Genomic DNA, 14,054 nt, shown 5'->3' on the forward strand with positions numbered 1-14,054 from the left:
TCTCTTTTACTTTAGTAATATGTACTAAGGCAAGATATAAACCAGACATAAAATTGGTCATAGCTTTAGAAAATGAAAATTTAATACAACACAGTCACAGAATTAAGCTTCTGAAAATAGAAAATGAACATAAAAATAAATTTCTGGCAACATTGTTTTTTACTGAATTAATAGCAGAAAACAAAGGAAATGAGAGCGTAAGTACTCATTAAGCTGTCCTGACCAGTTATTTAGTTTTATAACAAATGACCATTTTTTGATGAAGCTGAGCTCAAATAATAGCCTATTTCACTTGGGTATTATCTAATCATTCAACCAGGAATGTTATTTGCATAGTGTTTAACGATAACTTCAGCTGTGCATAGCTTTGCAAATAAGGCTTGCCTGTTACGTTTTTGTTCATGAGAAACAAAACTAGCCTGCAGAAATGAACTAGACAGAACTCAGTATCTTGTGCATTTACCAGGGACTGGTAAACGTGCTTAAGAGCACAAGACAGTCTGTGTGCTGAGAGACAAGAACTAGTTTTTCAGGTACTAACAGTATGGGAAGTTAGTGCAAGCAGGAGGATGGAAAAATGGGGATAAGGCAATATTAGGCTCTTTTCCGGAGAACGACAACAAAAGGTACTGTCTGTTTTAATTCTTCTTTCTTCATGATCATGTAGAATTGGCTGTAATGGACACAGAACTTGCTTTACATTACAGTAGGACATCAATCTACAAGCTTTTACTTCAAATGGGAAAAACAAAAAGACGTGTTACCTAACGGTTTTACTATTTTTATAGAATTAAACAGTACGACACAATGAAAATAGAAGACAAATTTATCCCCAGCCATATTGAGGAGCCAGAAACACAATGTTCTGCATGCGATTTCACAGCTTTTAAGCTACAATGTTGAGCACAAATGTAGTAATAAAGAGCTTTTCAGTCTTAAAGGAAAGATTAAAGTACTTGGTATAAAGGCTTGCAACCTGTTCAGTGGGAATGGATGTCATTGGCTAATCAATTGCTTGTTACAAAATCCAGTCTTTAATTTTCAAATCCAGGAAAATGTAGCAAAGAGCAGTCCAGATCAGATTTGCTGCAAATGCTGGATCAACAATGTAAACATAAGTTCATCAGTGTGTAACAGCTGCTTCTCGCTTTTTATGTGTACAGTGCCATTGAATTGGTCCTATACGTACTGTAAATAAATCCAGCCCCTATTGTTTAACACCCATTGATATAATGATTTAAAGATGCAAAGGTCCTGAAAGTACTGTGTACTGGAAATCAGAATGGACTGAAATGCTCCATCCCTTTCATTATGTCTTTTTCAACTTGTCTGCCACTTTTTAATGCCGAGCCAACATGATTTCTTTGTACATCTGGTGGACAACAGTAATTAAATGAATAATACAAGCGAAAACTATCTCTGTAAATTGTATCTTTGCTTTTTTGTTCAGATAAAAAAAGCCCATACGATTTCGCTAAATGCCAAAAACGCACTTGGAAGTATTCCAATGATTGTGTATTAATCGCTCTGCTGCATTTTCACTTGGCTGAACAGCACATTGCAGGTAATAGGAACTGCGAGTATAATGAAAAGCAAGCTTTGAAAGATTCTTCTACATCTAATTTTAAATATTCTGTTTGTCAGAGGTAAGAAAGCCTAACAAAATTGACTAAAAACTGCTGTACATTACGGCATAGAATGAGCATTGCTTTTCTATGTAAAATCTTTGCTCTGCTTTATACATGGAAAAAGAAATTGTACTATATGTGCTTAGCCAAAAATAAATACATTTCAGTGTTATGAACTCCATTATTCTCCTTACAGTGATTGATGCTATTTTGTTGTTTTGGGTTTTATGTGACTATGTGATTAGTTATTGTCGATGTTTTATGAGTTTTAGATATTGAAATGAGAAAAAAGGGGCCAGCAAACATGAAAATATTGTCTCACTATCAAGCCTAATATTTCCATAGATGAACAAACTAATCTTGTTGTTCTGCGATGGCCTTCCATTAAATCAAGCTGATTTGTTTTTCATCAGATTACAACCATTTCATGCAGATATACGTGTTGAGAGCTGTGCTGACACCTCCACCATGTTTTATTTAGGGCTCAATCTCACTTGTAAATACACTGTTAATAATTCTAAACTGACACCCTCAAGGAACTGCACAGTGGCCTATACAAGATCAAATACCTGGGGCTCGGCTTGTTGAAAATTGTACAGTCAAATTATATTCCTATGTCTACAATTTAAATTTACATTTTGCAGCTACAGAACTGTCAGACTGGTTATCAGCTAAATAAGGGATATGAAGGCAAGTGCACTGGATAGAAACTCCTGACATTACTGATAATATTTGGAAATGGCCTAGACTTTGTTACTAGATGGTGTGACCAGGATTTCCCCAATAAACATTCAATAGAGCACTGCCAGGGATGAATGGGCATGAGTCAGCCGATGTTTCCTCTGCCTGGTAACACAAGCTTGTGAGCTTGCAGCGTCAGGGGTGAGTGACACCTTTGCTCCCTCTGGTACAGACTCTCCAGTTAGGCACTTGTGAGGGTCACAGCACGTCAAATGACAAATGGCTCTGACTGTTGAGGGTGCCGGAGCAGATACAGTGACTGTAGTAGTTGAGTTGATTGAACAAGGTGATCCAAGATCGAAATGATAGAAAAATAACTCAATTGTTTGACTACATTGCAGCACAATGGCATGTTAGCGGCACCACAGCAATGGCTTTCCATCCATGGGGAGAAGAGTCTCATACTCAAAGATTCTCCCTTACACCCTGTGCTTCTGAGACAGGCTCTGCCTCATCAACAGGATTAATGTCTTACTTATAATGTACAGTATGACCATTTTGAGTTGTGACAATGGAAGAGAGGCTTTCACAGCCCTCAAACCTAGAGGTGATTGAGTTCAGTTGGCTGTGGTCAGCTTTTGGGGTCTCATAGTTACCTCAGACAGCCCCTTTCCAGAACATTCTTTTACCCTTTCATGTCCCCTACACCTACAGGTCTGGAAGGGTGGGACAACCATGAAGCAGAACCACTCTTCCAGCACGCCAGCAGGCCACCCCTGTGGAGCTGTGTGTGTGTAATCTTCACATTCTGTCTGGGCCTCACTACCTCTGAGCACAGGTAGAGCTCTGCACGTCCACCTCCATCCAGACACCATACAGGATCCACCTTATTCTGATAATCTACCAGCACTCTCCTCCTCCTCTGCTGCTTCTTAGATATACAGCATTATACAGTACAAATACATGGTTCCCGTCCATTTGTATACACAGGTAGAGAATTCGAGTTTCGCTTTCCAGTTCATGAAAAGAAAATGTAGCCTCCCAAGGAACATAACCCTAGTATGAGATGAAAATGAATCTAAAAAAATGTGAACAAGTGTATAACCGTCTGAACCTGGAAGACTAACAAATTCTTTGATTTTGCTTATCGTACCAATTTACCTAGTCTGAGATCTACCATTGGATATCTACATTTATAAATTTATTCAACAGTGGTATATAGAGTAGATATTATTTTTTCTAGCTGTATACCATACAAACAAAAATAAAAAATGTCCCTTGTCTTTTACTCCTTTTAGACTGTAGTCTTGCACTCTTAATGTTTTTGCCAGCTCATCGAGCTCGTGAGCACAGGTGTTCATTTCTTGCCAGTGCTTTGTGCGTCTCAAAGCAGCCTGGGAACAGCACACTCAGGCAGAACATGGCAAATCAATGAAAAGTAAAATCTTTGCTTTTACCTTTTCTACAGGGGTTTGCATGGCAAGAAGATATGAACTTCCCAGCTTTTCTGCAGCTTTCTTTGGGGGATCTTCGAATGCCGTTCTCTAATGAGATCAAATACACCATTTTGTCCCTTGCAATCCTTCTGTTTCTTGTGGCGGCATCCATATTAGCGTGGCAGATATACCGATACTGCAAACAGAAACCAAGAGCCAATAGAAAAGGTATATATTCAGTGCTTTAACCCATTTTGCCAATGGTCTCCCTTCAACAATGGGAGTATAAAACTCTGTGCCCAGTCCTATGTAACTCAGAAAATATCCAAATGCCCCTTTTTTCCCTGGGTTTTATTTGTCCAGCCGTTGACCTCTACCCTAAAAGAAAATAATGCCAGACCTGAACACTACTGAAACTCAATAAGAGAAAACACAAAAGTGATTCACAGTGGCAAATGCAAGGTACAAGGAGACAGTTTTCTGTCAAATCACTGTAAGAAGAATAGTGGCCTTTGCCCCAAGAAACTGTAACAAACTTCACAATCACACAAAAGCTTGGATTAAATAAAAAAAATTTCCCTCCTGCTAATAACACATTTCGAACATTGCTTGATGGCAAAAATATAACTTTCTTCTCTTCAATGGGAAGATTCCATCAGCTATCAGATCTGGAGCTGTAAGTGGACATTTTAATTTAACTCAACACTCTAATTAAAAGAGGCGGGGATAAACACTCATCATCAAAAGCCACATTGAGGGCACTTTACCAACTGTGAAAAGATGAGCAGAATCTGGAGACTCTCTACCCACAAACTCATCTATTTTTATCCTTCATTTATTTCAGTAACAGGACTCCAAAGCACAGATGAGAAAAGTGCAAAAGAGAGCATTGTTGAAAATATCCGTGATGGTGGCTCAGACACACATAACCTCAAGGTGATGGTCTTGTGTTCAACTTGAGAGACAGAACAGATCAGTAATGTGAGAGATAGGATGTAAAACTGTTATCAAATACAGTCACCTGGGTGAGCAGTGGTCAGTACAGCTTTCTCCTTTGGGTTATATTGTAAGAGATTTTTTTTACAAAAAGCTTAATAACCTGAACTGTACAATCAGGACTGTATCTATTCACTGGGAAGGTGTATATAAAACTCTGATACTTTATTTTATTATATTTGCTGGGATGTTATGCAAACATTTGTTCTCAGAGTTTCACCAAAGTTAAAGCATTTAGACAACGTTTTGGCCTCATGTAGTAAACCTCTTAGTTTTCTTAATTACTAATGATTTTCCAATGGGAGATTGAGATTAAAAAGTACATGACATTTTGGCATGACTTCCTGGAGAACAGGAATTCAGAGCTAACAGCAGGATATTTGATTAGTTGAGGGCGTTTCCAAGGATTGTTTCAGACTGCGGTTTAGCAGGAATTTTCATCTACTGTTCAAAGAGCAAAGACTATATTGTATGCTTTGTATTTCACAAACCGTTCCAGAAAACTGATACAAACCCTCTTTATCACAAGCAGTAAACCCTTCCAGTCTGGGGTGGTACAGTGTAGTGGCTGATAACACTGCTTGCTCACAGCTCTCAAGTTCTGGGTTCGATTCTGGACTGGGGCACATGCTATCTTCTCATGGGTTTTGCTCGGTGCTCCACTTGCCTTCCAAAGATATCCTGGCTAAATCGGTGTCTCTGATCTGTCCCTGTGCACTTGTGTACAATGGACTGGCAACGTGTCCAGGGATTCCACAACCCTCATCAGCAATAAGAAACTTTTTGACAAAGGATGGATTGATGCTGTAAATCCTGATGGGTGATGTCGATCAACATTCACAGAATTGGACAGATTGAAATACGAATACAAAACCTCATGCATCACGCAGCCTTAAACTTCTGAGAGACTGCAGCTCAAAATAAGAGTTTGTTGTACAAAATCACTTAGACCCTTGTCACAATCTTCTCTCAAGGACTGAACTCAAATGCTCAAATCAACCCAGCTCCTAGCATTTGCATTGAAACATTAGCATACTGTAGTTGATTATGATGCATATATTAGTTATTAAAATCATGTTTCGGGAGGAACTCTGTATCTGAAGGTTTATATTCAAACACAACTTAATCACAACTGATTATTGCTACCTGTAACTGAGCTGCATAATGGTCTTGATTTCTTTCTGAACTCAGGCCTTGGTTTGAAAAATATCCTAGAGCACATAATTTCCAACAATTTTAGGATACAAAACTATGCAGTCTCACCTCTACTTGCCTGCTAAGAATTTGCTTCATTTCTGAGTGAACAGCTCTTAATAGGGGATCAATGAAGATTAATTGGCACAAGTGGGAATGACACAAACAGACAGCTCCCACAGTAAGTCACTGTTTTCCTCGGTGTTATATTTCAGCAGCCACACCTGCGTGAGGGCAGTCCTGAAACATTCTAATTAGCCCAGGGTTTACACTGGATCTATACAAATCTTATTCAGCTTTTTAAGAGCAGAAAACGAAATTTAAAAAGGCCTCAAATAGAACATTGAAATCAATGAGCCTGGCTGGAGAGAAAATAAGAAGACACAGGGGTTACGGAGTACCGTTAAGGTATACACCTACTGTCAAGCCAAAATTACATTCAGGGTGAACTCATGTAAATGCTAATTGGCCTGTACTCTTGCTTCAGGTTTTTAGCATGTGGGTAATTCCTGACATGCAGTCACACCACACATCTTTCTTTCTTTCTCTAGAGCTGCTCAGACACACTAAATGAGCTCCTTCTGATGATTTACTTGAGCCAATTAGCCAGACTGTGAAAGAAAGCATGAAGTTAGTGCTTTATTGCCCATCCACCCATTTTCTAGCTATTTTATCCAGTACAGAGTTGTGGGGAAACTGGAGTCTAACCTAGTGAGGAATAGGGCAGGGCAGGGCACACCATGGGTGGGACACCTGTCCAGGGCGGAGAGACATTGCACACCCTCCTCACACTAGGGACACTTTTCCCAGAAGCCAACAACCTTACCAGCATGACTTTGGACTGTGGGAGGAAACCGAAACACCTGAAGGAAACTCACGCAAACATGAGCAGAACATGCAAACTCCATGCAGATAGCACCCCAGGTCCAGAGACCCCAGGACTCCAGTGCTGTGAGTCACACTGCTAACAACTCTCATGTCCCGGCCCCCAGGTGGAGAAGCTGCAGGACGAGATCGAGAAGCTGAGCAGGTGCCTGTCGCCAGCGTCCTCCCTGTCCGAGCAGGACAGCGTGGATCTGGACAGCATGTTGGAGGAGGAGGAGCAGGAGAGCCCCAGGGGGAAGCTGAGGTTCTCCCTCTTCTATGACAGGGAGCTGTCCCGGCTCCTGGTGACCGTGCTGGGCGCCTGCGAGCTGCCAGCCCGGGACTTCAGCCAGAGCGTGGACCCCTTTGTCAGGGTGCGAGTGCTGGCAGGCCCCCTGTCAGAGCAGACCGGCCTGCACTGCACCCTCCACGAGTGGGAGACCAGGCTGGTGAAGAAGAGCAGGAACCCCTCGTTTGGGGACCAGTTCTCCTGCTCGCTGACCGAGGAGGAGGTCCCCAACATCACGATCAAGCTGGAGGCATGTATCTCGAGCTGAAACCAATCAGCATGTCATGTATCAGTGAACCGCTGCAGTTTTTCAGGCTCCGCTAATACTGTACTTTAGCCTCTAATGTAGTTTTAAGGAAATGTCTTTAGTTCAGTTGTTTTTAATTCTGGTAAAGCAGAACACTACCAAATTAGTACAGTTATGATTAGGACACTTCACCATACTACTATGGATTTTTCATTATTTTTTTAAGTGTGATCAATATTTATAAGAATATGCAGTATGAATATAGCCCTTTGTTCTATTTATATTTAAGAAAGCAAATAGGAAAAATGTTTCAATATACAATGTGGATTTGTAGATTAATGACAACCGCAATGAGGATATGCCCAGATGCTTAGTTCCTGATGGTGTCACACTCTCATTGTCCTGTTTGAACCATATCATTTCCAAGTAACTTCTAAAATCTCTCTTGTAGGAAGGCCAGGTCCCCAAATCCCTATCTGACTGCTTCTTTTCACTGCTTTACAACCTGAAACAAGCTTCTAAAAATCAAAAAGTTATAACTGAATTCCAGAGCGGACCCATAGTAGGTCATTGAACTTTGCTGACTCAGTGCTTAAGCATGTCTGTAGCTTCACCCTCTCATTTCTCAAAAGACCACCGCTATACAGCCAAAAATCATTCTGTAAACGGACATAAAGGCTCATTTTTGAGGTGTAATTGCAGATGAAGGTTACAGACAAGATCTCATGTTCTTCACTTGGTTGTTAGCTGCCTGTCAACCCAGAACCTCATTTCTCAAGAATCATTTCTTGTCAAATGTCAAATGACATGGCTGGGTAGTTTTGTTACAAACACTAGAGACTGTGAAAACGAGCGCCTTATATTTTCAATCTGTATGGATACTTGCAAGTTGTATGTGTAGTGTTTTTTCCTAAATAATCAGTTAAAATGCCTGTTGTGCCCGTGACAGTTCGAATGTCAGTAGGACATTCTTTCCAACTACTTGCAACATCCATCATAGACTCTATCATTAAAAATTGGCTCCCTCTAGTGGAATGTTTGTTAAAGTAGCTCATTCACTTAATCAGCCACAGATTATACAAAATTTAATGTTGATTTTGAAGTCATTTTTTTCATGTGTGATTGGGGTTCAGTTCATTCTTGAGTACAATGCCTCATTGGAAACATTTTTCACAGGTCAGAGATTTTGATAAATATTCCAGACATGCTGCTCTTGGAGAAGTCAGGACATCTTTGACAAGTTCGAACATTTACTACCCTGTGGAGACCCTGGACGACTTACAGGCTGTAAAGAAGGTGGGAGATCCTACCATGTTGTTTTCTTTTCATGGGTCTTCTAACAGATTCACCAAGGACTCCCTCACCTCTGCTACTCAAACTCAGTTCTCTGGGACATCACCTACTGAAAAAACTATCAATACCACAGCAAGCCTCTCGCTCAAATTCATCTTTCTGCTTCGCTCCTCCACTCCCCTTGGTCAATGTATCTACCTGTATGGGGATTGATACAGCCAGGGGGTCAGCACTCAGCTAAGGAGTATTCAAACAAGGTTTCACGCACCCTTGACTCCTCAATGAACACTCCTGAATGCATTTTCTTATTGAATGATGTCATTCCTTGTGAATTGTTAACCAACCTGACAGTTACTTTAATGCTTTAGTGGGGAGTCTCAGTTTTCTACAATATTTTACAAGACATAAGTAAAGGCTACCACACAACACACTGAGAGGTTTCTAGAGTACTAAGAACTGAAAATAGTAATAGTCATTTCAGTTACAACTGAATGTAAAAAGTTTATTTGTAAGCCAAGTATGTGTCTTTGTAGAAAACATATCTTGTGGAGCCGAGTCCCAGCACCTGCCCCCAGTGTATAAACCACTGCTAAATACATTCGCATCTACATTCTGGGTTTTCACATGCAAAGGTTTATAAACTACAAGAGAATTTTAATATATAATTTAAGCTGTCTGAACGAATTGGGCTCTGGCTGCAGATTCAGATGTATTATTCATAAATATGCATGATGAAAAAGATCAGGACTAAGGTTGCAGGAAGATTTCAGAAAACAAATGTCTTCATAGTAAAGTGTTTTACCTCCATTTGAAGCAGATCCTAAAGACTCTCCCCCCTTGCCTGGCAGGTGATTAGTTCTCCTGATGACTAATTCTTATTTGCATTTTCAAGTGACTTCTTTCACCGCACTTTTCATTTGCACTTTCATCCGTTTGAAATTGCAGGACTTGGTGGGAGAGGTTCTTCTGTCTCTCAAGTACCTCCCTACGTCCCAGAGAATAGAAGTGGGGCTTCTCAAGATCAGAACTGTTTCATGGACTAACAATCAAGACAAAGGTGGAGTATTTATGCTGCCTTTTCAAAAAGGGGGTGATCTTTAAAGCTCAGTCTCTGTCTTTACTAAAGGACACTGAATCCTTGCACAATGCTTTCATAGCTGAAGGCCTTAAAAAAACACTGATTTCCAAAGTATTGCATATAACTCTAATTACAATCAAGATGCCTTTGTATTTCAATTTTCTCATTCTTTTTGATAACATTCCTATCAAAAGGTTAATTCTAAAATTACAGGCTGTAAGTTTTCAGGGAAACAAGAGTGTTTGGATTGAGATCTGTTCAACAAACAGAAAAGGGAGTACAGAACAAATTCAATTTTGGGTTAAGTATTTAGTGGAGTACAAAAGGGATCTGTCTTAGAACCCCAGCTCTCCCTAATCCATTTCAACAATCTACATTCTGAAATTGTTTTTATAGAAGTCTAAACTACACAGATGTAAACGTAAAACTGAGAACAGTATTTTTTTGCAACCATGTTGTTGAAGCTGATGCTCTGGTTTTCTTCGCGAAACACCTGGGTGAGAGCCTTAGATGTCCCAAAAGATGGACCAAGTTGCCCCTTCTCAATTGTAGTCATTGTAGTCAGCGACTGGAATGGCACACGGGAGAGACAACAGAGGCTAAAGACTAATAAAGTGACTGTAATAGAGTACTGTACTGACATCTGGCAGGGATGTGATTGTAGCTATGCTGACTTAATATACCTGTAATTCCTTATAATTAAGTCTATTAATTTTTCACAGGTTATAAAAGCAAACATGCAAACTAATGGACTTGAAGTAATACTAAATTTTGCTTTAAAAGGTAAATAGATACCCTGTTGAGCATTATTAAAATAACAACAGACTAATTATGGCATTTAAGTGGTATTGGTTTGGAAATACAAGGACGAAACATCCTGGCACAAGGCTTAACACTTAACAAGAATGCCAAGAATAGGAGCAAACTCAGTCACAAATACCCCGTGTTGTAGCTTCCCATCCCAAGACATTTTAACACCAGAGACCAATCTTTATTTCATGCTCTAGCTCTTCATGTCCTTGTCTTCCAGCACTCTATGCCAGAACCAGCATCTCCTGTAACCAATGTAGGCTGAAGACTCAGAAGACACCTCAGAAGTCAAAACAGGACGTGACCGTCTTCAACGAGATCATGACCTTTTCGCTGCCCGAGCCCCACATTAGGGAATGTGTCATTGCAGTCACCGTGTTTGAGACGAGCACAAAAAGAAGGAAGTCCAAACGCTTGATTGGACAGGCTGTCGTGAGGAAGAGAAAAGCCAGCGAGGACGAGCACTGGAGCCTGATGATGCAGTGCCTGCGTCAGCCAATCGCAAAATGGCACTCCCTGTTAATCTGACTCAGTTTGGTCACCACGGTTACAGGTGCGCAGAACTGAAAGATACTGATGCCACGAGGAAGAGCTTGTATCAGATCCCTCTGGTTCCAAGCGGACTTCCTCTGTTAGAAATGATTATTTCTGTATATTTCTCCCTTAAACCTGACCGAAAGAACTGATAGCTGAAAAAAAACAACTACTGCATCTGTAGGATTAAAGCTTATTTAAAACTTTGAATAGTATTAGATTTCAAATTCGGCACTTCTTGCTCGTCATGATGTACAAATAAAGCCTATTGCAACTATACAGTGCGAGCTTGGAATTGGATCATCTCATTTGGGTTAGAACTCGTCTAATAGGTGGGAGGTCCCTTCCTCGTTCAGCCATTCTGTCGGGAGCTGCTCTGCTTCAGGACTATTCCCACTGAAGTTGGGATCGTTCTCAAGTGAAGAAGACAAAGAAAACGTATCTAGAATAAAATACGTTCTTCCTGGCCAGTGGCAATGCCAAAGGAAGGTGTGGGTGTCTCCTCCTCCTCTGTCTGCCCCCTCTAAGCTTCCCCTAGAACACGAAATGTTGCAAGGGATGCGACCCCAGAACATGAAGATGTTCAGATAGGACCAGAGCCCTGAGCCCCTTCTCCGTGTTTGTGTCACGTACCTCTCCATCCCCCCTACCAGGAAAGATGATCCCAAGCCCCTTTTCAGAACTCATATTAAGAAATCTTAAGAATAAGAAGGATTTTGACAGGCATGGTGACAAGTTGTTTTTCCCCAAGGACTTGTTTGTACTGTACATGAAAAACACAGGCTGTGAAGACAGGGATCAGAAGTCGTCACGTGTTTAAAAAAGGAATAACAGCATGTGACATGCCCTCTGGGTGATTTACAAGCCAACATTTCCCCAGTACAAAATGTAAATATTCTATAAATATTTAAATTTATATCCCATGGCATCTTGACTGGGGCATAATTCTTCATGTATATCCACTGAACAGAGTGTTTATGGGCCTGCACACAGGAAAATAACAGCCTACAGTATTCCCCGAGAAACAGTCATGATGACGTCAGTAGATGCATGTCGTTCCATTAGAAACCAGACCACTGGCTGTAGAGTGTTATCAGTGGAAATGAAAAGAATCTGATTGTTTGCCTATGGTGTAGCAAGTAAGCAGTCACTTTTATTCAGTCTAGGTCAATGAGCAAACTTTCATCTATTTTATTTTTTGGAGGGGATCTTTTGTCTCTCAAGAAGAGTTATTTCTTAAGTAAAACACATTAAACAGAATAAAGAATCATATAGTAACAAAATGAATTGATAGCTATCAGTTTGTAGAACAGGCAAGGCAAATGTTGATTTTTCACATTAAACTTTGGTACCATCAAGTTCAACAGCCACCAGACAATGTACAGGTGTGTCACCCTCCTTTTACAACCACATGTCTGCAGTGCAGAAAGACTCCCAAAGGAAACAGTCATACATCGTGGGAAAGGTTACCATGTTCCATCGATTAAAAACCTTGCCGTGAGAGACAAAGGTAAGCGGACCTGCCCGAGAAATAAACTGAGTCCCTCCCTCGGCCTTCGGAAAACACACTGTCACGAAGTACTGTAGCAGAGGTCCAGAACCGACTCCCAGCACAACCAATGACATCAGCACACGCAAACACTGCTTGCTTGCTGTGGCAAATTCACTTACTCGTCACACTAGGCATCATCGGGATCTCCGCAAATGACCTTTGCCAGTTATCCACAAAGGTTCTCAACCTTTTATCTGCTTCAAATGTTTATTTCCATGGCATCATCGTGTAGAATTTCTTTTGCTGAAGAACGCGTCTTATCTGCGATCAACCTTTTCGGCAAGGCACGTAGAAACAGTTGTTCCACCGAAATCCGCTAGAGAGAGACACAACACAAATAAAGCCCTAAGAAAAGTGTTCTGGTGTGATAGTTGAACAGGAAGTACATTATACATTGAAAATCACAATGTAAGTACATTGTGATTATAATATAGAACGTAACAGACCTAAAATGTACTTCTTCATTCTTTCGAGATCTCTTCCATGCTCTAAAGAGGCTTTCATGTTAGGATCTTCATTTGTTAGCTTTTGGTGATCCTATCATTTTTAGAGACACTGTGGTACAGGGAAGGAAAAAATACCATGTGTGTTGGTAAAAAGATTATTGGAAAAACCAAATGAAATAGGTGATTTTGGCATTGCTGCTTAGTGCTTAGTATGTGACAAGTTACAATGAATTAATGTTGTTAGTCATGTAGTGAAGGTGTTTATTTTAGAAAGGAGAAGCCTAAAATTAATGTGCCACTGTTTCATAAGCTAAAAATATAGCAAATATAGTTTGAGATAGTCACAGACTAATATACTATGCTAATATACGTCTGCCATTTGGAGAATTTGTCCCTGTTGCTTATAAAGTTTTTTTTTACTGGAAAAGCTGACCACCCCTAGGTATACAGACAGGTGAGAATGGTCATGACTAATTCCACAATATGAGCTCTGGGTTTTTTCCACAATCAATGACTCAAGTCCCAGTGGGTGTGATTCACCATTTACCTCATCTTGTTACAGACTAATTCCAAACAACATCATTAACCTTCAATTAAATGTGTGCTGGTGAAGGTTTGCTAAATTCAACACCTTATTCAAGCAACACATGGTACCCTTATTAGGCAGGATATGTAATTGAAATATTTTTTGACTCACATTATCCATGCACAATGTATAAACCAGGGAATTAAGCATGCTGGAAACATAAATGCTGTAGTACTGTATGTTCCCCAACCTATCACACCTGGACGCAGTCACACTTATATATTCACTCCAAAATGGAAAAAGTACTTTTCTTAAATGTGTATGAGACTGTATATGGTGAAAATAACACTTGGATAACTGCTGTCAGTCTTAGACCTTAGAGAGAACTTACAGACAGGAGTTTCAAAAGCCAAAGCAGGCATGACATGACCTTCAAGTGTCCATTTTAAAAGATTGTCTCGGTATCACAGGAGGCTGTCA

General features: G+C 40.3%; 1 protein-coding gene across 2 annotated transcripts; it reads left to right on the forward strand.

Moving 5' to 3' along the window:
- The first annotated feature begins 420 nt into the window (after window positions 1-420).
- syt19 (synaptotagmin XIX) lies at window positions 421-11,329 on the forward strand. Of its 2 annotated transcripts, XM_069181763.1 has the most exons (9): window positions 421-626; window positions 1,451-1,564; window positions 3,024-3,147; window positions 3,778-3,973; window positions 4,590-4,681; window positions 6,928-7,338; window positions 8,512-8,631; window positions 9,574-9,685; window positions 10,737-11,329. In XM_069181763.1, exons 4-9 carry the CDS (start codon window positions 3,799-3,801, stop codon window positions 11,042-11,044), a joined length of 1,218 nt encoding a protein of 405 aa, XP_069037864.1. In that variant the 5' UTR covers window positions 421-626; window positions 1,451-1,564; window positions 3,024-3,147; window positions 3,778-3,798; the 3' UTR covers window positions 11,045-11,329. The 2 variants fall into 2 exon arrangements, with proteins under 2 accessions (XP_069037864.1, XP_069037863.1); XM_069181762.1 differs by lacking the exon at window positions 1,451-1,564.
- Window positions 11,330-14,054: the final 2,725 nt, after the last annotated feature.

This window comes from Lepisosteus oculatus, chromosome 21 (genome assembly GCF_040954835.1).
Source record: "Lepisosteus oculatus isolate fLepOcu1 chromosome 21, fLepOcu1.hap2, whole genome shotgun sequence".
Lineage (NCBI taxonomy): Eukaryota > Metazoa > Chordata > Actinopteri > Semionotiformes > Lepisosteidae > Lepisosteus > Lepisosteus oculatus.